The sequence below is a fragment of the Gigantopelta aegis genome, chromosome 7 (genome assembly GCF_016097555.1).
Source record: "Gigantopelta aegis isolate Gae_Host chromosome 7, Gae_host_genome, whole genome shotgun sequence".
Lineage (NCBI taxonomy): Eukaryota > Metazoa > Mollusca > Gastropoda > Neomphalida > Peltospiridae > Gigantopelta > Gigantopelta aegis.
In genome coordinates, this window is record NC_054705.1 from 26,551,174 (window position 1) to 26,573,745 (window position 22,572).

The 22,572-nt window shown below is 39.6% G+C and overlaps 2 protein-coding genes across 3 annotated transcripts; both read right to left on the reverse strand.

Annotated features, from left to right (window-relative positions):
• Positions 1-2,893: 2,893 nt before the first annotated feature.
• Positions 2,894-16,876, reverse strand: LOC121377119 (ABC transporter F family member 4-like). Of its 2 annotated transcripts, XM_041505006.1 has the most exons (7): positions 15,680-16,876; positions 9,750-9,833; positions 8,846-8,951; positions 6,870-6,948; positions 5,243-5,400; positions 3,916-4,053; positions 2,894-3,246 (listed from the first exon to the last, which is right to left on the reverse strand). In XM_041505006.1, the coding sequence occupies exons 1-7, from the start codon at positions 16,851-16,853 to the stop codon at positions 3,015-3,017; spliced, it is 1,971 nt and encodes a 656-aa protein (XP_041360940.1). In that variant the 5' UTR covers positions 16,854-16,876; the 3' UTR covers positions 2,894-3,014. The 2 variants fall into 2 exon arrangements, with proteins under 2 accessions (XP_041360940.1, XP_041360941.1); XM_041505007.1 differs by lacking the exon at positions 9,750-9,833.
• A 198-nt stretch (positions 16,877-17,074) lies between these two features.
• Positions 17,075-19,685, reverse strand: LOC121377999 (protein starmaker-like). The gene is made up of 2 exons (XM_041506096.1): positions 17,688-19,685; positions 17,075-17,263 (listed from the first exon to the last, which is right to left on the reverse strand). Exons 1-2 carry the CDS (start codon positions 19,683-19,685, stop codon positions 17,075-17,077), a joined length of 2,187 nt encoding a protein of 728 aa, XP_041362030.1.
• Between the last annotated feature and the right edge of the window lie 2,887 nt (positions 19,686-22,572).

The window sequence follows — 22,572 nt, forward strand, 5'->3', positions numbered from 1 at the left end:
CGTATAAAGCCGTGTCTAGCGAGGGTATGGAGCCCAAATCTCTAGTTTACTGATACTTGGATGAAAGTGAAGACGCTCCAGGAACTACGTCTATTCCTAGTCTATGTAATAAAGTCAGTTTCATAACGATCCAATCAAATCTCTAGTTTACTGATACTTGGATGAAAGTAAAGACGCTCCAGGAACTACGTCTATTCCTAGTCTATGTAATAAAGTCAGTTTCATAACGATCCAATCAAATCTCTAGTTTACTGATACTTGGATGAAAGTGAAGACGCTCCAGGAACTACGTCTATTCCTAGTCTATGTAATAAAGTCAGTTTCATAACGATCCAATCAAATCTCTAGTTTACTGATACTTGGATGAAAGTAAAGACGCTCCAGGAACTACGTCTATTCCTAGTCTATGTAATAAAGTCAGTTTCATAACGATCCAATCAAATCTCTAGTTTACTGATACTTGGATGAAAGTAAAGACGCTCCAGGAACTACGTCTATTCCTAGTCTATGTAATAAAGTCAGTTTCATAACGATCCAATCAAATCTCTAGTTTACTGATACTTGGATGAAAGTAAAGACGCTCCAGGAACTACGTCTATTCCTAGTCTATGTAATAAAGTCAGTTTCATAACGATCCAATCAAATCTCTAGTTTACTGATACTTGGATGAAAGTAAAGACGCTCCAGGAACTACGTCTATTCCTAGTCTATGTAATAAAGTCAGTTTCATAACGATCCAATCAAATCTCTAGTTTACTGATACTTGGATGAAAGTGAAGACGCTCCAGGAACTACGTCTATTCCTAGTCTATGTAATAAAGTCAGTTTCATAACGATCCAATCAAATCTCTAGTTTACTGATACTTGGATGAAAGTGAAGACGCTCCAGGAACTACGTCTATTCCTAGTCTATGTAATAAAGTCAGTTTCATAACGATCCAATCAAATCTCTAGTTTACTGATACTTGGATGAAAGTAAAGACGCTCCAGGAACTACGTCTATTCCTAGTCTATGTAATAAAGTCAGTTTCATAACGATCCAATCAAATCTCTAGTTTACTGATACTTGGATGAAAGTAAAGACGCTCCAGGAACTACGTCTATTCCTAGTCTATGTAATAAAGTCAGTTTCATAACGATCCAATCAAATCTCTAGTTTACTGATACTTGGATGAAAGTAAAGACGCTCCAGGAACTACGTCTATTCCTAGTCTATGTAATAAAGTCAGTTTCATAACGATCCAATCAAATCTCTAGTTTACTGATACTTGGATGAAAGTAAAGACGCTCCAGGAACTACGTCTATTCCTAGTCTATGTAATAAAGTCAGTTTCATAACGATCCAATCAAATCTTTAGTTTACTGATACTTGGATGAAAGTAAAGACGCTCCAGGAACTACGTCTATTCCTAGTCTATGTAATAAAGTCAGTTTCATAACGATCCAATCAAATCTCTAGTTTACTGATACTTGGATGAAAGTAAAGACGCTCCAGGAACTACGTCTATTCCTAGTCTATGTAATAAAGTCAGTTTCATAACGATCCAATCAAATCTGTAGGAGATGGACTGAAATTTGAATTTCAGTTTGTTACAACTATAAAACTTTGCAGTCCTGACAAAAACTTCGTGCTATCTGCATTACATTGTACGAGTCCACATAAACACTAGACCGGTATACGAGTGTATTTGAAAACTTGTTCTCAATACAAATAGAGATTTTCGAAGCTATCTACGCCACGATATCATAAAACTGTCGTAAGCTATGACGTCACAACGATGCATGCCATAGCCTACGACGGTTTTATGATATGGTCGCGCTTAAGACAGCTTCGAAAAGCTGAGCCCTGACTGGCCCGTAAGAAAGATGGGGGGGGGGGGGGGGGGGTACTTGTATCTTTATTTATAGAGAGTAAGACCCACATTTGAGATGGAGATCCATTGTTTTTAAAGCTGACGACCATTCACAGCTTTAAGGTTACTAAGCTTACTATAATACGTGTATGTAAATACACAACGTAATATACTCACAAAAGGTGTTTCTGCAATAAATGTTAGAATCATGCAACACAAAATAAGAATGAAAATACATGTCTCGAAAACTCTTAACTGCTATTTTCACGTCTATAGTCCTTCTCACACGGAACGCCCTTTTTTTATACTATGGAATTTACTACAAGTTATTTATTTCTGAACCGATTGTTTCCTAAATTGAAAATAAAAATAGTATCCCCCCCCCCCCCCCCCCCATAACATTTACTTTTCTTCTTACGTCAACCAAACTGAAATTATTGACAATTTGTTTAATTAATTAATTAATTTATTTATATTTGTAGGATGATGAGACGGACTAGTTTCCTTTTTTTCTGCTCATTAATTACTAGGTCTACTTACGAAACTGTGATATGGTGTTTTACTGTTCAAAATAAATTATTACTAGGGAGACCGAGTTACACAAGCAAGTTATTATACATAATATAATACACTGAATATGATAAAATCATCTCAAATATTTTGAAGAAAAAAAAACATGGTTGTGATTGGGTTGCTCGGTTAACCCGTTTAAATACGGATACAATGGATTTTAAATATTGATATATTAAACATATTGGAGGGGGTGGGCATGATTTTTACCAGTGCAAAGCTTCGATAAATTCGCAGTGTGTCGGGGTTGGGTGTGATGGATTCTCGTCTGCCCCAGCTCTTATTTTGCGCGACTCACATTTGCGTTTATGGCGCCTTCGCGACGTTTTGCTGTTCCATTACATGTTTGATGATCACGTCTGACATTGTTTCTGATCATCCTGTACAAACAAAAACATCCAACAAATAGTTCTATTCTTTAGGAAAGACGGGTGGGGAAAGTAGAGACTGATTATAAATTGTAATTCATATTTAAAAAAATATGTTTTAATTAAATCACAAAAGTCACTGCTAAACAACAAAATCGGACTGTGTATTGCTCTTTTGAACTGCTCAGCTTGACCACTAGCAAAAGAAATTCGACAGCAAAGTCTATGCTTTGGCACTTTTCTTGTATTCTCTCATAATGTCGTTAATAGCTTTCCTGGACCCAGGTGTGTTCGACAAGTAGGCGAAGTAGGCTTGACACATGAGCGGCCGGTTGCTAGGATGATATTCATCCATCCTATCTAACTCCATTCTGTAAAAATCCTCCTGTGTCCTTTTGAAGTCTTCGTCTATTTTTGACTGAGCATTGGCGCTGTATTTCTCTTCCAGTTCTCTCCTGTAAACAAAAAGATGAACATCTGGGTCTGTGGTGCTCATTCTCGGTCTTAAAGGGACATTCCGGACATTGCAGTAACATTATAAATGTAATAGATTTCGTAATGATTAAATAAACATGTCGGGATACGTATCGTTTCGTTACAGCTGTAGCAAATACTATCAAACTTAGCATACAGTATTACTGTAGTTGAATCACAATTCATATATTTAGTCTACATTTTTCTGTGAAGTTCAACCAAACCCCTCAAACCCCCAACCCCCCCCCCCCCCCCAAAACAACAATAAAAAAACCCCAAAACAACAATAAACAAACAAACTTAGTTTATAAGTCACCTGTTTGTTAACGGAAAAATATTACTGTGCCTTCATTTTTCTGAAACTGCCTAATCTCTGCATATCCCTGGTTGTTTCCAGACAAGTATACGGCTCAGGTGTGTGTGTGTGTGTGTGTGGGGGGGGGGGGGGGGGGGGGGGGGTGTTCACCCAGTCTTTTAAATAAAATATCCAAAATGTCATCTTTTGGCTCGTAACATAGTCAGGCGGCAAAATTTCCAAAGTGCCATAGAAAACATGCTGAAAGTGTTATGGCATCAGTCACTTTTTAAAATGGATTTAATGTTAGTGCGGGGCCCTAAATGGGATGACTAGAAATGTGTTGTTGTCTCACCTCAGCATAGGTACGTCGCTATAGAAGAGCTGTTTCGTAACCAGGTCGTCGGTTTTCATGGTTACCACGGGGAACTTGGGAAGTCTCGTGCTTCCTTCGTGGGTCTTGTGGCGGCTTTCTCGCTCCTTTATTTTCTTTCTGTAAAGTGGTTTAAATTCATTTCAATTCAGGAAAGTTTATTGTATCAATACACACTATGAGGCAGCATTATACAATATAATGAATATACACACAAGTAACTGTAATAGAATCGAATAGATTTAGGTATATGTATATACATAACAATAAATAACTAAGGACATTCCCACTTTCCTTCATATTATTTTAAAGCAATCAAATAAATAAATGATGAAACCACCACTGAGAGCGAAGTGTGAGGAAAATATGTGATTGGATAAATTTTTGACGGTTCAAGGTTTCTTACCTATAACCTATAGTGGTTGTTTGACTGTTTAACCTCTTTATTTATTGGCCGATTTCGACAATGTACCTGTTTTGAAGGCAGTCATAGATAATATTCAAGCAGGACGGGGTGGGCTTACTGAATGCGTTGATTGCATTCAAATACGTGGAAAAAGCCTTAAAGAGAGGAAGGGATTCTTGAGCGTCATAAGACAGATGATCATGGAAATAGGCAGGTCATATGATGTTAAAATAGAGAAAACGAGTATCAAGTCACAAAAATCGGGCAGATAAACATTCTCTCTTATTTCTTGAGTTTTAAATTGTCCTATGGACTGGACCTTTTGGACTAATAAATCTACTATTTCCTCTCACCGACGTGCACCCAGTAAATGTCATTTGTAATAAATAGCTTCAAATTAACTTATCCCATATAATTATATGTTTGTTTGCATAATTAACTTGAGAAATGAAAAATTATAATGTGATGACACTTTGCATGAACACTGTTGTTTCTTCAAAGTACCTTGGCTAAAAAATACAAAGCATACATTTTCATTGGTTTCCCATCAAAATAGTAGCCAGTTGAAGATACGAACTAAAGTAAATAAAATTGACCTGTTAATCAACCTCATTAGATTTTGTAATAATTTAAATTTATATGAAATGAAATTATTTGGTTATGATTTTGTGGGCAAGTAATTCAAGTTATAATCTTTACTTTTCACACACCAAAAGAAAAAAAAAAGAAAAAAGAAATTTACACACACACACACACATGCGCACGCGCGCGCGCAAACACACACTCACACATGTATGTACATTATGCAACGTTGCGAAAACCTTTATAATGGGATATATTGATAGGGAAAAGTTACGTTAATTGTCGATATTTTAACACATGAAAGTTAAAGTAGACATTTACTCTTTTTTCATCATTTCGTGGTGTCTGTTGATTGGTTTAGACACATGGGGAAGTTTCTCCATGCCCTTCGCCCAGTGATCCATCCTGTAGTCCTGCACGGGGTCGCACAGCCCGAGGGCGGTACTTCGACTCGTGTACACGTGTCTTACTTCTTCCGGCTGAAACGGGTCGACATAAACGTTGTTAGCACTGCTGTCCGGAGTGGTTGGAACCATGGTACATTCGCACCCACCCCAGATCAGACATAGAGTGGAAAAAATAAAACCCACCAAAATAGATGTTACAATTGAGAAAACGCATCAACATCTAAAACAAATTACATACGCTTAGGGAGATGACGTAGGCAATGAAATTTAAATGTATTAATTCAACTTAACACTCAAAACGCAGGGCGACAATACCAGTTGATCATTATTCGTTGATATAAAAATTATAATTATGTCTGTATGTTGTATTAGGAAACAATGCTATAACATAGGGAGGGGAAACTAACCTTTAAAACTGTATTTCGTATAAACATATTAAACCATAGTTAGATTTTATATATACCAGATTGTTTCGGTATCGTCAATATTATATATTAGGAATAAAAATTGTAGGCCTGTTATTTTATTTATAATATATGATATTGCTGATACCGAAACACACGAAGATAATAATCTCTTTTTCTTACACATCCGTTGGTGAGAACATCATGCGCTATTTTTGATAACACATACGTGTTTAACACATGTACGTGTGTTAACAATTTCAACACATACGACTGGCTGCTCCTAGGTGATTACCAGGTCGTCAATGCCATACATCCAATGAAAAAAAACCCCAGCACGATCGAAATCGATTACACTGTGACGTATAGTTAACCTGACAATTATTTGTCTGTGACGCGTAGGCTGTAAATAACTTTTAACCGAAAAAGATGTTAAAATGTGTTTAAAACCTGGTTTTTGAGGATATGTAACAAATAGAATAATATATTCGTGTCCGTCAGATACCATTTATCTTACAACTCTTTAGATACATTTTAAAACAACTCGTAAGATAAATGGTATCTAACGGTCACTCATGTATTATTCTCTATTTAAAAACGGTGGGGGTTTTTCAAGATAATATGTAAGAAATAGAATACAACATTCGTGTCCGTAAGATACCATTTATCTTACAATTCTTTGTTAAAAACGTATTCATCTCGCTTTCGCTCGTTAGGTACGTTTTAAGACAACTCGTTGTAAGATAAATGGCATATAACGGCCACTCATGTAGTATTTGCTATCTCATATAATCTCAAGTTTAATACAACGTGTTTTTGTTTACTGTATATGCAACTTTAATTCCAGTCAGCCATTACTCGATATTCAAATCACGTAAGAATACGTGACACGGTGTCTTTTTGTAATGGAAATGATATCAAACTTGAATGACACCATTTTATATATCCTTACACAAAAATAAACTAGTGCTTAACGGGGTTTGTTTTTCTTTCCCTTTTCTGGACGCTGCACTTTTTTCTATGTAAAGTTATTATTGAAATATTGAAATGTTTTTGTTTGATGCCTATGAATGCATACGTCAATTATGCAGTGTCGCCGTAGTACGTTTGCTTAAATGTGATCTGTAAAATACTCACCAATTCAATCAGATATTTAGCTGCGTGGACGTTGAAGTATGGATCTAAGTTGTTAAACGTGTAAGGTATATACTTCTTTCTGTAATAAACAAAAGTTAAAGTGTGTTTTGTTTAACGACACCACTAGAACACATTGATTAATAAATCATTGGTTTACTCAATGTTAACCATTTGGTAATTCCAACAGTCGGAGAAAACCTGCTACATTTTTCCGTTAGCAGCAAGTGGTGTTTTATTTGTACCTTCCCATAGACAGGACAGAACATACCGCGACATTTGATATACCAGTTGTGTAGTACTGGTTTGGACGTGAAAAAAACACAATCGGTCTACTGAGGACATTCGATCCTATGACCCCAAACTGACCGTGCAATAAAAACCATATTTTATGGAACATATGTGTGATACAAAGTCTGGCATGCGTATTACGTGTTCACCCGAATGACGTCTTGTCCCTAGCCAGGAATGACGCCATGTTCCTAGCCAGGATGCTCAGCGTTTCGTCAATTCCATAAAATTCAACCAACTTTCCAGACGAAGTAAGTTGTGTCATTTAATTAAAAGAAAGACATGTTTTACTTAACGACGCACTCAACACCTTTTATTTACGGTTATATGGCGTCAGACATATGGTTAAGGACCACACAGATATTGAGAGAGGAAACCTGCTGTTGCCACTTAATGGGCTACTCTTTTTGATCAGCAGCAAGGGATCTTTTATATGCACCATCCCACAGACAGGATACTACATACCACGGCCATTGTAATACCAGTTGTGGAGCACTGGCTGGAACGAGAAATAGCCCAATGGGTCCAGCGACGGGGATCGATCCTAGACCGACCGCGCACCAAGCGAACGCTTTACCACTGGGCTACGCCCTGCCCCTCATTTAATTAAACTTTTGTTAATGATAATATAGAAAAGTGGTATGTAATAAATACAGTACCACATACCAGTTGTTTTGTCATGTTATTTATTGCACTCGTTTATAGTGCGCAAGATGTACATACCACTCGGGAGAGCCTTAGCCCAGTGGTAAAGCGCTTGATGCGCAGTCGGTTTGAGATCGATCCCGGTCGGTGGACCCATTGGGCTATTTCTCGTTCCAGCCAGTGCACCATGACTGGTATATCAAAGGCCGTGGTATGTACTATCATGTCTGTGGGATGGTGCAAATAAAATATCCCTTGCTGCTAATCGAAAAGGGTAGCCCATGAAGTGGCGACAGCGGGTTTCTTCTCTCAATATCTGTGTGGTCCTTAACCATATGCCTGAGGCCATATAACCGTAAATAAAATGTGTTGAGTGCGTCGTTAAATAAAATAATTCCTTCCTTCCGGTCTCATGGTATAATATACTTGCGCACTATAAATTCGTGCAATAAAAAACATGGCAAAACAACTGGTTACATGGTTCTATGTATTTTCCGGGAACATGATGCGACCCCCACCGAAATACTTTTCTCCAAACGGTTTAGACCCCCTACACAATTCCCTGTATTCGCGCCTGCAGGCACTAGCCGGTTGTGGTGCTATAATCACTAAATAGTCTTTCTGCCATTCTAAAAAGCGTTATCGTCACTCTTAAAAAGTTGAGTTATCGCCACTCTAAAAAGGGTTATCGCCACTCTTAAAAAGTTGGGTTATCGCCACTCTAAAAAGGGTTATCGCCACTCTTAAAAAGTTGGGTTATCGCCACTCATACTCAAATGTGCCGTCATGATGACACTGATATAACCCTTTACTTAAGACTCATTAATGCTACGGTTTATACGATTGTTCAGTTTCACTAAATGATGTTCTGTCCGCTACGGTTTATACGATTGTTCAGTTTTACTAAATGATGTTCTGTCCGCTTGCGTAGTTTTGTATAAGTCGATAAAACCTTGAATGTTTAATTACACGACATTTTAAACAGATTTTCTTTAGAGAATAATATATATGTATTTTAAACGTAATGCAAACAACCACCTTACATTGGAGGGCGATGGATTTTGGACTTTTCTCGTTTAAGACTTTCTTCCAATCGTCGAAGTTCCTCTTTAAAGAATTCCTTCTGTTTTGTTCTGCCATCTGGCGAATCTAAAATGTATTAAAAGATAATAATTGATACAAATACTTCAAATCTTAATAAACTTTCTGTTTTATCATCAAAAGGGTTAAATTACTAGATTATTATGTAGGTTATTCACTAATGAATTAATGCGAAGATTTCAGATAGAATAAATAGATCAAAACAAAAAAAAAGAAAAAAAAAGAAATTAAAATAGAAAAACAAAATTAAAACTACACTAACCAGTGTCTCTCTCTCTCTCTCTCTCTCTCTCTCTCTCTCTCTCTCTCTCTCTCTCTCTCTCTCTCTCTCTCTCTCTCTCTCACTCACTTCTGAGTGCATTCTCCAACTTAATCCATTATAACAAATTATGTGACTGTTAAATTAACTTTTATTTAATATTTTTAAATGAAAATATTGGTTAAAATTGCAAATAATATTTACAAAATTAATAACCCAGAACGGTAGGATCCTTTCGGACCTAAACTGAACTATATTTCCTTCCGCACGATAAACAAATAAATACAATTTCAATTCTTCTCTAAACACCTTTAACTTGGTTGTTTGTCATTTTCTTTGTTTGTTGTTGTTGGGTTGTGTTTTGTCTTCTTATTTATTTATTTATTTATTATTATTATTATTATTATTAATTGTTTTTTGGTATTATTATTATTAAAAAAAAATTGGGGGGGGGGGGGGAGGGGGAGGTGGGGAGGAGAGTGTTCTTCCTTATTTAAGCACCAAGGTGTGACAGACAGGCCCGCGTGAAAATGTTTTTAAAAGTTTAATTTATTTTGTAAACGAGAAGACGGCTGGTCATCTCTTACCGTCCTTGACCGTGTTATCCCAGTCAGGTTTCACTTTTTTCGATTTCTTTGTCTTTTTCGCTTTCTCCTTTGGTTTGTTTTCTGCTTAGCAAACGACAAAACCACAAGTGGGTGTGAAAACAAAACACACAGAACGTGTAAGAAAAAAGATAAGGATACATGCAAAATAAAATAAAAAGTAATAAAACATATGTATACGTGTGTGTGTGTGTGTGTGTGTGTGTACGTGTGTGTGTGTGTGTGTGTGTGTGTGTACGTGTGTGTGTGTGTGTACGTGTGTGTGTGTGTGTACGTGTGTGTGTGTGTACGTATGTGTACGTGTGTGTCTGTGTGTGTACGTGTGTGTGTGTGTGTACGTGTGTGTGTGTGTGTGTGTGTGTACGTGTGTACGTGCGTGTGTGTGTGTCTCTCTATCTCTCTCTCGCTCTGTGTGTGTGTGTGTGGTGTATGTGTGGTGTGTGTGTATGTACGTGCGTGTGTGTGTGTCGCTCTCTCTCTCTCTCTCTCTCTCTCTCTCTCTCTCTCTCTCTCTCTCTCTCTCTCTCTCGCTCTCTCTGTGTGTGTGTGTGTGTGTGTGTGTGTGTGTGTGTGTGTGTGTGTAAATAAAGATACAATACATGAAGCCAAAAAGGAAATCACGAATTAAAATAATATACATGTAAGAAGCTTGGAGCAAAATAATCTAAAATAAATAATAATACAATTTTAAAAGCATATAATTTTAAAAGCATACAATTTTAAAAGCATACAATTTAAAACCTGGTTTTAAATGAATGCACATAATATGTTGTTGATAACATTTCAAGTGCAATGTAGTTGGGATGAAAGCATTGGGATGGGGGTTAAACTAAAACTATTTGTACAATACAACATTAGGCTATTCATATGGGTTTCCAGAGAAACTGTAAACATTACGCCCCTGACTATAGGCTAATAGTGGATACACAGGCGAATGACGCGGGTCTGAGAGGGCGGAATAGGGAACTCAACATGTTTGTGGTAAATAGTTCGACCTTTATCCCTCACCACCAAAAACATACTCGCAAGAAAACGTAACTCCTCCCCCAAGAGAATCCACAACCCAATCCCCCAACAACAACCTACAACCGAACAACCTCCCAACCAAACAACACGTGACACTATTAACGTTACGAACTGTTTTAACGGTGCGACTTGTGGTATATCGCCGACCTAATATTGGTCTCTAACCGGTGATTTAAGTGGGCGAACGTTCAACATTAGTTACAAGAAAAGGAAGATGTTCTATTTGCTTTGACTATAGCAAACCGGTGAGGTGCGTTATATCGTATGATCCATAAACCCCAGGAACACAGGAACAACATGTATCCCCTTATTCTAACTAATATTCCTCGACTGATGTATCATACACCACAATAAGATATTAATATTCCTGGACTGATGTATCATACACCACAATAAGGTATTAATATTCCTGGACTGATGTATGATACACCACAATAAGGTATTAATATTCCTGGACTGATGTATCATATACCACAATACGGTATTAAATAGTTGGATCCACTGAAATAATTCGTTACAATCACAATCGCAAGCATAATAAATTTTAATAACAAATGTGTCATTTCGAAAGAGTAGTCTAATTTTTGTTCATTCTGAAAAAAATAATTTCAATTAATATAGTTTACATAATGTTTAAGACACACGTTTCTTTGATGATGAGTACATTCTGCCAAGTAACGGTGCACTGTGTCAGCACTATGGGTTCGAGTCTCGGGTTAGACATTAAAACGTAGCGCTTAAAATGAATTTCATTCACATAGCCCTCTAGATGCCGTGCAATATACTGTTCTGTTAGACAAAACTCCTTGTTGCAAATCAAAAATAAAATAACCTATGAGATGGCAGTGGGTTTCTTCTCTCATTGTCTAGACAAATGCCAAACTACTACAATTGGCCCACCTCACAGCCACAATGTGTTTTAAAATGAACTCGATTAGATTCTCCCAAACGTATTCACAATACACGTTAACCTTGACTGTAGGCCTTAAATCGTTATTAGAAATTGCTCCGCCACAACGCGCAGCTAAACATACACCTATTAAAGACTTAACTAATCCATACGGAAATATTGATTTAATACATGAGAGCAGAGATTACTACCAATAAGTCATTATCTTATTAAACAATTAGTCCAGAATTATGTACACTAGAACATATTGTATAATAGAACTTGATTTAGAGTCAACTACATGGAGAAAATCCTCTCAAAAATAATCTCTCTAATAATACATATATGGCAAGATCTATTCATCTCTCTATCAATATCTTAATTCATTGTATTTGTCGCCATAGTTACTTGACGCTATTTGTGATAAATGTAATGCAGCGGAGACAATCAGAAGTAAAGGGATACAAATAGCTACCAGCCTCTAACATACGGGCGATTGTAAATCAGATTTATAGTAAAGGAAATCGAAGAACTAAACTTCACGTGAAAACAAACTAAAGTTGTTTAAATGCTCATAAATATTAAAACTATATGACATACAGCGGCTTTAAAATAAACAAGTCAAAGCTAGAATATCAGTAGCCAAAAAGAGCGCACAGCTCAGAAGGGAACGAAATGGCACATTTGTTTAATATTTAATTATATGGATTGTCTGTCAGTTCTTTTTCAGGTTCATCAAGGTATTTAAAAAATATACATATGCAGGTCTTCTAGATTATGGTAGGCCCACTCCCATGGCAAATGATATTCAGTGTTGGGCTAGTAAATAACAACTATTGCCATGCCCGACAGCTAGTGAATATTTTTGGTTAAAGGTTGCAGTTAAGTCTATTTTGTAAATATGAATATCCTGCCACCACCCCAAAATGGGAAGCATGTGACGGCGAAGAATTTCATCACGGTAGCGTACAGCTGTCAGGTTGCCTTGTACGAACACAAGTTCACTTCTGCCGGTGTATGAGATGGCTCCCCACATCATGACACTCCCTCCACCGAATCTGTCAACTTGGGCGACGCGGTTGTTGGCAAAACGTTCATTGCGGCGTCTGTAAACACGTTGTCATCCATCACATCGCTGTAGAAGGAAACGTGACTCGTCGCTGAACCATACTCGCCGCCAGTTTCCCAAGTTCAACCCCTGTACATTCGTGCACCAGCGAACACGTAAATGTCGATGTTGACGTCGCAGGACGGGGCCAACGTACGGTCTCCTAGCCCGTAAACCAGTTCTCGAAGTCGGTTCCGAATGGTTTGTGTTGACACCCAGCCAGGTATGCGTCCAGCAGTATTCGTTGCTGTGGCAGTTCGATGACGCAAGTGCAGAACCCGGATGTAGCGATCTTGTGCTGCAGTTGTTATGCGAGGTCTTCCACTTCTGGGCCGGTCTTCGGCTGACTGAAACTGTTGGTACCTGTCCCAGAGATTTGAAATGGTGCTCTGATGGACGTTCATGTGGCGTGCGACTGCTGACTGCGATTCACCTAACTGGAGGCGGCCTATTGCAATGTTTCGATTCGGCAGGCTTAGTCTTGGCATCTTGTAACTCGTCTACGTCGAAATGGAAATAAGGCATCATTGCGAGCATTGCAGCTTTAAATACCCACCACTACCCCAATCTTCTCCCCGAGTTCCACGTGCATTCGTCAAAATCTGACCGGCCTCGGTGGCGTAGTGGTTAGGCCATCGGTCTACAGGCTGGTAGGTGCTGGGTTCGGATCCCAGTCGAGGCATGGGATTTTTAATCCAGATACCGACTCCAAACCAAAGCAAGGCTCAATGGGTAGGTGTAAACCACTTGCACCGACCAGTGATCCATAACTGGTTCAACAAAGGCCATGGTTTGTGCTATCCTACCTGTGGGATGCGCAACTAAAAGATCCCTTGCTGCTAATCGAAAAGAGTAGCCCATGTAGTGGCGACAGCGGGTTTCCTCTCTATATATCTGTGTAGTCCTTAACCATATGTCTGACGCCATATAACCGTGAATAAAATGTGTTGAGTGCGTCGTTAAATAAAACATTTCTTTCTTTCTTTCGTCAAAATCTGACAATTTCACGCCGATTTCCTGCAATTGTCGCACAACGTGCGTTAAATTTATTTTCGGGTGCATTTGGGCATGCTGTCCCATTCCAGGAACATTAACAAACATGGTCATTCAGCAACATTGTAAAAAAAAACCCGATATTTTGTAAAATCAAACACTTTTCTTCTTTCCCTATCACCTATACGTTTCTTTTTTTGACAGAATATATATAAGCCATCGCTGATGCTACTGGATCAAGAAATTACCCCCCCCCCCCCCCCCCCCCCTGAGACTAAAACAATTTTTACAGTGCAATATTTGGGGAAATGTAGACAACATGGTCCGCTAGGTTCAAATTGGAAGCCCCTAGGTGCAGGACACACTACGCCCTGTAACATGCTACTCAACTGTCGCTAGGGATATCTGGAAACATATATGTCTGTGTTTATCGTGTTCGGTGGATCTAACTGTAGTCATGCATTACTAAGATGACGTATGAAACATCCAAACTGCATAGTCTCATTGATCACGTGTTGCACAAATTTAACATGTGTTTATATTTATCGTGACGTATATTTGATATATCCCTAGCAAAAGTTTAGTAGTTTATATAACAAACAAATCATATAGCATTTACAAGTGGTGAATGAAACGTTCTCGGTCTACCTAGGAAGGGAATAAAACGCTAAAAAAACGCTGCGTTTACTAATATGAACATTTGACAAAGTTACCGAGTGTATCTGAACTAAATACACTTCCCGATTAATTTATCTTTAATTACAGCAGTACAAGACAAGGACGAATGAAGTCATGCGGGGTATCACAGCTCCTCAATAACATAATACAGTGCCCATGTTAGTTTGAAAATTACCTCTTTGTTTAGCTCGAGAACAGCCTATATTATTTTATCCCATTTCCTTTTTTACTGTCCCCCCCACCCCCACCCCAGTACCATTTTGTTTTATTTGTTTTGTTTTGTTTTTGTTTCGTTTTGACGAGGCAAGGCCCTAAGACCTATGTAAAACCATGTAGTAATTGACATCATTTGATAAATGCACATAAAACTACATAATATGTTTCTGAAAATCAACATATAAAAATGCATACACTAAATGCATCACAGACAAACGGACATGAATTGTTCATTAGTTATTAAAAAGAGCAAAACCACAATCCATAAGTTAGAATGTTAGTAAACAGAAAATGATGTATATGAAATAGCTAAGCAGAAAGCAACCTGAGCAAACCGAAATGATATATACTTAGAAAACAAGATTAAGAATCAAGCTAAAATAGTTGGAAGATATCGCACAAGGTGATTAATTCGGTATTTCCGTTCTCGAATCAGCTGAATGAACAAACAAACTTTAACCACGCGGTACGCTAGATATATTTGGCGCACATAAAGAATTCACATTCTGACATCTGAAATAAACAAGTCCTTTTTAGTACCATAAAATCTGAAACTATATAAACAATGCTAATATAGACAATTTACATGTAATTAGGCTGTTGATATTTTGTGTTTATTTAATAAATTCTTAAAACAATGTTACATTAATGTCATGTTAATACAAACCAACGATTATGCCATCTTGAATTTTATTTTATTTTTTCTCACACAAATATTTATCAGATATAACTTAATATTTTATTAATAATTCATAGCAATCCGTTACAATGGACGTTTGGTGACTTGCGTCTATAATAATAATAAAAATCATGATAATATTTATTTATTATTAAATGTCTTAATAACTGTTGTAAAAGAACATTGAATCTTTCACAAATCTTCCAATACAAATGAACACCCTCCCAACCCCCCCCCCAAAAAAAAACCCAACAACAAACCCCAACAACAATCCCCCCCCCCCCCCCCCCAACTAAAACACAGGTATTTATAATCATCTTTACCCATTGTAGTTGTTGTTCTTGGCCTACTCGACGTCCGCGTTGAAGTCCGCGAGGCGTCGTACAGTCCCCGGCGATTCCGTAACGAACTGCTGTACTCGGAACCTCTACTCATTCGACTGCTCATTCGACTGCTGCGCTGAGGTTCAACAATCGTCGTCACGTGCTTCTGAGTTTTCACTGTAACTGGCTCTTTAGTCGGTTGGTCTTTCTCTTCATGCTCCAGTTCCAGTTTTTTCTCATCCACTTCTTCTTCTGCTTCTTCTTCTGCGGTTTCTGCTTCTGTTCCTGCTTCTGTTTCTGCTTCTGTTTCCTCTTTAGGTTTAGGAATTTCCTCCTTTGTTGTTTCACTTTCTTCTCCCTCAGATTCTTCTTCTTCGTCTTCTACTTCATCACTCTCACTTACAGGTGGCTTGAATGCTGGAGCTACCTCCAGCAGCTCTTCTGTTTCCTCTTTACCAGTAGTGTCCTTTTCGTCAGAGTATTTTGACATGGTCGAACTAGCAAAGGATTCATCATGTGTACTGTCAAGCTCAGCTTTGGGTTCATCCTCTAATTTTACTTTTGGTGTATCCTCAATTTTCACCGTCTCTGGTTCATCGTCAACTCCCTCATTCTCAGCTGTTTTTTCTACTTTTACGTTTATCATCGGTTCCTCAACTGCATGTTTCTTACTCTCACCAACATCGATAGAAGACTTAGTATTGCCTGGAACATCTTTTACAGAAGTCTTCGACTGTACCGATTTTATAGAAAGAGCCTTGTCTTCCTTCTTAGATTTTATAGAAGGCGTTTTACCCCCTCTTTCTGCGGAGATGTTTCTTTTCTTTTGTGACGATATGCTAGTAATACTACGCGTCCTACCAGCTACCCTCTGATTACTTGCATTGGATTTGATAGACTTTCTGTCGCCCTCAGTACTTGGTGTGCGTCTTCGCTTCTGTTGGCTACCGGGTGGTTGTTTTTTCGTCTTCCTAGCCTGTCCTCTAGTGCTAGAAGAGGACGTGACAGATTTGCGATCCGACTCTGGTTTACCTTTGGATTTTTTAACCCCAGCATTCGGTCTAATGTCTATCCTGCTACTGGTGGCTGCTGGGCCCGTGATATTGCTGTCAGTATCCATATCTTTCTGAGTCTCGAGATCAGCACCGTATGGTGCATCTCTCGACATCTCCATCGATTCACCGCCTGTTGTGTCTCTATCTGAAAGTACATGTGATTCATAATTTTCTGAATTTTCTACCTGTCCAGGAACCGATGTCTTGCCTTCAACCTCTGGGTATTCTGAACCTACCTTATCGACATCAGACTCATTAACTCTGATCGATGAACTAGAATCAGAGTGATAGTGTCGCATCACTTGGGTAGACATTGGTGGTTGAGGTCTTGGAATAATGTTTACATCTTCTTCACCTTGTGGCCTGTTCTGATCATTGCCAGCACAGTCGCCATATGGTCCAGCTGTGGCCATTTGTGACAGGCTGTCTGATACAAACCCAGAGGTTGTATGATTACCACTGCCTTCTTCTGGACGAGTATATGGAGTACTGGTCGCCATTTCGGAGACAATGGTCTCTGATACAACCTCTGAATGAACACCTATGGACCTGTTGTTCTGTTCAAAGATGTCATCATATGACCGACTCCAAATAGGTTGAGACTGGGAGTAAGTAGTTGATCTTGGGGCTAGTGGTCGGGGTAATATAAATTCTGTGTAATTTCTAGCAACAGTATTATCGTTTTGCTCAGATTCGTTAGTATTGGACTGATCGTGTAGTGTGGATATTGTGTCCATTTGTTGATGGTTGGTACTGTTTGGGGATTGAGAATTTGGTATATCATTATTGTTATGTAATTTTGTGTCCATTTCATCATGATTAGTACTGGGTGGAGAATGTATAATTGGCATAACTTCTATTTTTGACTGGCTATTATTGGTGGATTTTCGTGATATTAGCATTACATCTTTCTCTGACTTAGAATCGGATGGAGAGCTTGGAACTGGCCTTACCCCTATTTCTGACTGGTTTGTGTTAGGTGGACTATGCATTACATCTCTTTCTGATTGGTTAATACCAGGTGAAGAATGTGAAACTGGCAACACTTCTATTTCTGATTTGTTAGTATTGTGTGGAGATTGTGGAAGTGATGTTATTTCTGCATCAGAATAATTTTCAGTTGGTGCAACATATGACCTGTAAGTGTAACGGTTAGTATACATTTGGTTAGTGGGTAGTGGTGGTTGTGGTCTAGGCATGTAAAATTCGTTTGAATCAGCCGTGCTGTGATTTTCTTTGCTATCAGCGGACGGCTCAACTGGGACCGGTGTGTCATATGCTGTGGATTCTGGAGGTGGCCCGCTTTCAACAGGTAGAAATGTTTCATCCTCAGAAAGTCCACAAGGCTTAGTCTCGCCTGACTGGTAGGCATTGCAGTCACCAGGAACGAAAAGAGGGTCACTTTGTGGTGAGGTTGGTTTTGCTTTAGTAGAAGAGTTTGACTCGTGCCTATGCTTTTCTTTGTCGCAGACTTCATCATCTACATCCTTCCGTGGTGACTCCACAGTCTGCGATGTATGCTCTTTATCACTCTGTATTTTTTCTGTATTTGACGATTCTTCCAACATATGTGCACTGTATTCGGCAAATTCAGTTCTACTATTATCTACTGTAGCACTGATTTCGTTTTGGTTATGGCTTTCTTCATCTGGATTCATGTTATTTCTCGTGTGGGATGAAATATCTGTAGATTCTTCTGTAATAGCCTCAAGTTCACTTATCTCATCTATCTGTTCCAGCGTTTGCGCATCATAGTCCACAGATTTGCAGTATGTGTTATCTGAATCAGACGCGCCAGGTTCTGAATCTTCAGTGATAGTGTTTGCAAACAATCTGTTTACTTCTGAGTTTTGTTTAGGAGATTCTAATTCAGTTTGGCTTGTCCTTTTTGTTACTTCCACAAATGATTTATCGCAAACCTTTTCACCATTATTAATCGATTCGTCGACCAGTTCATCTGAGTTCGTAAACCTTGCTTTGGGTGATGTCTTTCTATCCTTTATGATTCCATTTTCGGGATTTAAGATTTCATCATTGTTCTTATTACTGTTGTTATTTGTCTGTTTGTTTTCTCGTTCTTGTTCAGTATCCTTTTCATTTGGCACACCATTGTCGTCAGAGTCCGTGTCATCGTCTAGCTTTAACGAAACACTTATGAAGGATGAGTCGTCGTCGTCAGAGGAACCATCACTGTATCTCTCTCTTCCCTCTACTACTTCATCGAAAACCTCTTTCTCATCTTTATCGTCAAAAAAGTTAGCCTCGCTGAAAACTTCTGATCTGGTCGTACTCTCTTCAGATTTTTTACGCTTTGCGTCATTTGTGTCAGTTACTTCACTTGTTCCACACTGTCTCTGGTCACTGGGTGTGTAATGTTCAGTTTCGTCATTACATTTCAGTTGATCGGCCTGCTGTAACATGGTGGCTGATGTACTGCGTCTTGGTGTGTTTCCTGGTTCCTGTGTGCCACCTACTGCACGTGCTTGTTGGTCCTGCTGGTGACTAGTTGTGTACCTACTATTTGGCTCATCAGAGTTAGATTCATCAGCCTGTTGTAAGGTGATACCTGATGTAGTGTCATTTACATCTCTTTGATTTGATGTAGGTTCCACGTCGTTTAAGTCTTTTTGAATTGACGCAAATTCCTTAACATTTAAGTCTTTTTGAATTGACGCAGGTTCCATATCCTTTACGTCTTTCTCAGTTGACGCAGGTTCCATATCCGTTACGTCTTTCTCAGTTGACGCAGGTTCCATATCCTTTACGTCTTTCTCAATTGACGCAGGTTCCATATCCTTTACGTCTTTCTGATTACTGTTAACTCTCGATTGTGCTGTAATGTTTTCTTCTTGGGTCTGTTTTTGGTTTGAACTTGATTGTCTTTCTTGTGTCACATTTTCAGACTCTTCTCTGTTTTCTTGACCATTCTGATACACATCACCAGACAACATCGAATTTCTATCACTTACTTTCTTATCAAAAACCCCAACTTGCCCATCTTCAGTGATGTGACCGCTAGAGTTTTCACCCGTGGTCTTGTTTGAACCTGTGAGCCCATTTGAAGCAGACGAATGTGTAGGCGCTTTACAGAATCTGTCCTGTTGCTCTGGTAACCAAAATCCAAACAAACGGAAGAATCACTCTTGTGCTTACTACTAAATGGTGCTACACCACTAGTCTATGCTAACTCCGGTTGTACTATATGCGACATGCATACCGAGTTAACAACAGCTGTACTATATGCGACATGCATACCGAGTTAACAACAGCTGTACTATATGCGACATGCACCACAGCTGTATTATTTGCGACATGCATACCGAGTTAACAACAGTTGTACTATATGCGACATGCACCACAGCTGTACTATGATCGACATGCATACCGAGTTAACAACAGCTGTACTATATGCGACATGCACCACAGCTGTACTATATGCGACATGCACCACATCTGTACTATATGCGACATGCATACCGAGTTAACAACATCTGTACTATATGCGACATGCACCACATCTGTACTATATGCGACATGCATACCGAGTTAACAACATCTCTACTATATGCGACATGCACCACAGCTGTACTATATGCGACATGCACCACAGCTGTACTATATGCGACATGCACCACAGCTGTACTATATGTGACATGCATACCGAAACGAACACAGCAACTGTCTAATAAGAGAATCACAACACAGCAACAACAGCAAGACAAAATGGAAAAGAAAAGAAAATATTAATTAACAAAATCAAAGGAAAACTGAAACCTGGAGTTAACTTTGCCAGGCAACAAAATACGCAAGCCTATACGTTTTTTTTGTTTTTGTTTTGTTTTGTTTTTTGTGTAAAGATTAATCTATACATAACAGTGTCTACTCACACTAGAGGCGGTAAATAGCATATGACATGTGTCGGCGTGTGGCTTATAAATGATGAAAGTGCTTAATTAATGAGACGCTATTAATACATTTCTCTAGATCGGCATATCGATCATTTAGAAAGCACGCGTTAATGTAAAACAGAATTGTGTATCTACGACCAACTTGCAAGGACAGATAAGACGTGTAGACATGTATGTACCTAGCGAAGAGGTGGGGGTCTGTCTTCTTGAAAATATAAAAAGGTCCTCTTTTTAATTTCCAAAATGCCACTATTTTGTCCAGCTGGAGGTGCTCGCCACCCCACCCACCTAGTTAATTTGGCTAAGTAGTGCCCTGGTAGATTGTGAGTAATGTGATTTGAAACTGTCTTCAATCATATACAGATGACCGAAAAACTAAAAAACTAAATGTGCACATTTTATGCCCCCATCGCACCCCCCGGACGAAAATGTACCGGTTTTTTCTCCTACTTTATCCTATATAAATAAAGATAAAAGTGTGGCTTGTGCCCCCCTACACTCAAACACTTGAGGGCTGTCACTCACCCATTAGATATTGTGTCCCCCGTACCCCCACATACACACAAACACTTGAGGGCTGTCACTCACCCATTAGACATTGTGTCCCCCGTACCCCCCTACACTCAAACACTTGAGGGCTGTCACTCACCCATTAGATATTGTGTCCCCCGTACCCCCACATACACACAAACACTTGAGGGCTGTCACTCACCCATTAGACATTGTGTCCCCCGTACCCCCATACACTCAAACACTTGAGGGCTGTCACTCACCCATTAGATATTGTGTCCCCCGTACCCCCACATACACACAAACACTTGAGGGCTGTCACTCACCCATTAGACATTGTGTCCCCCGTACCCCCATACACTCAAACACTTGAGGGCTGCCACTCACTCATTACACATTGTGTCCCCCGTACCCCCCACATACACACAAACACTTGAGGGCTGCCACTCACTCATTATACATTGTGCCCCCCATACCCCCCACATACACACAAACACTTGAGAGCTGCCACTCACTCATTAGACATTGTGTCCCCCGTACCCCCCACATACACTCAAACACTTGAGGATTGCCACTCACTCATTAAACATTGTATCCCCCGTACCCCCCACATACACTCAAACACTTGAGGATTGCCACTCACTCATTAGACATTGTGTCCCCCGTACCCCCCACATACACACAAACACTTGAGAGCTGCCACTCACTCATTAGACATTGTGCCCCCCGTACCCCCCACATACACACAAACACTTGAGGGCTGCCACTCACTCATTAGACATTGTGTCCCCCGTACCCCCGCCATATACACACAAACACTTGAGGGCTGCCACTCACTCATTAGACATTGTGTCCCCCGTCCCCCCCCCCCCTCCATATACACTCAAACACTTGAGGGCTGCCACTCACTCATTAGACATTGTGTCCCCCGTACCCCCCAGATACACACAAACACTTGAGGGCTGCCACTCACTCATTAGACATTGTGCCCCCCGTGCCCCCCGTACCCCCCCCCCCTCATATACACTCAAACACTTGAGGGCTGCCACTCACTCATTAGACATTGTGTCCCCCGTACCCCCCCCCCCCCCCCCCCCCCCACATACACTCAAACACTTGAGGGCTGCCACTCACTCATTAGACATTGTGTCCCCTGTACCCCCCCCTCCATATACACTCAAACACTTGAGGGCTGCCACTCACTCATTAGACATTGTGTCCCCCGTACCCCCCCCCCCCCATATACACTCAAACACTTGAGGGCTGCCACTCACTCATTAGACATTGTGTCCCCCGTACCCCCCCCTCACATACACTCAAATACTTGAGGGCTGCCACTCACTCATTAGACATTGTGCCCCCCCCCCCCCCCCACATACCCCCCCCCTCACTCATAGATATTGTGTCCCCCGTAGACTCA

Excerpts from the sequence above, each read along its gene's own strand:
- LOC121377119 (XM_041505006.1), bottom strand. The coding sequence starts at position 16,853 with ATGGAGATGTCGAGAGATGCACCATACGGTGCTGATCTCGAGACTCAG. Across the intron at positions 6,949-8,845 it reads AAAATCCATCGCCCTCCAAT|AAAGAAGTATATACCTTACA; the intron begins GTAAGGTGGTTG and ends TGTTTATTACAG. Across the intron at positions 4,054-5,242 it reads CACGAAATGATGAAAAAAGA|AAAGAAAATAAAGGAGCGAG; the intron begins GTAAATGTCTAC and ends ACCACTTTACAG.
- LOC121377999 (XM_041506096.1), bottom strand. The coding sequence starts at position 19,685 with ATGTTGTCTGGTGATGTGTATCAGAATGGTCAAGAAAACAGAGAAGAG. Across the intron at positions 17,264-17,687 it reads CAAACCAGTCAGAAATAGGG|AGGTTGTATCAGAGACCATT; the intron begins GTAAGGCCAGTT and ends GTGTTCATTCAG.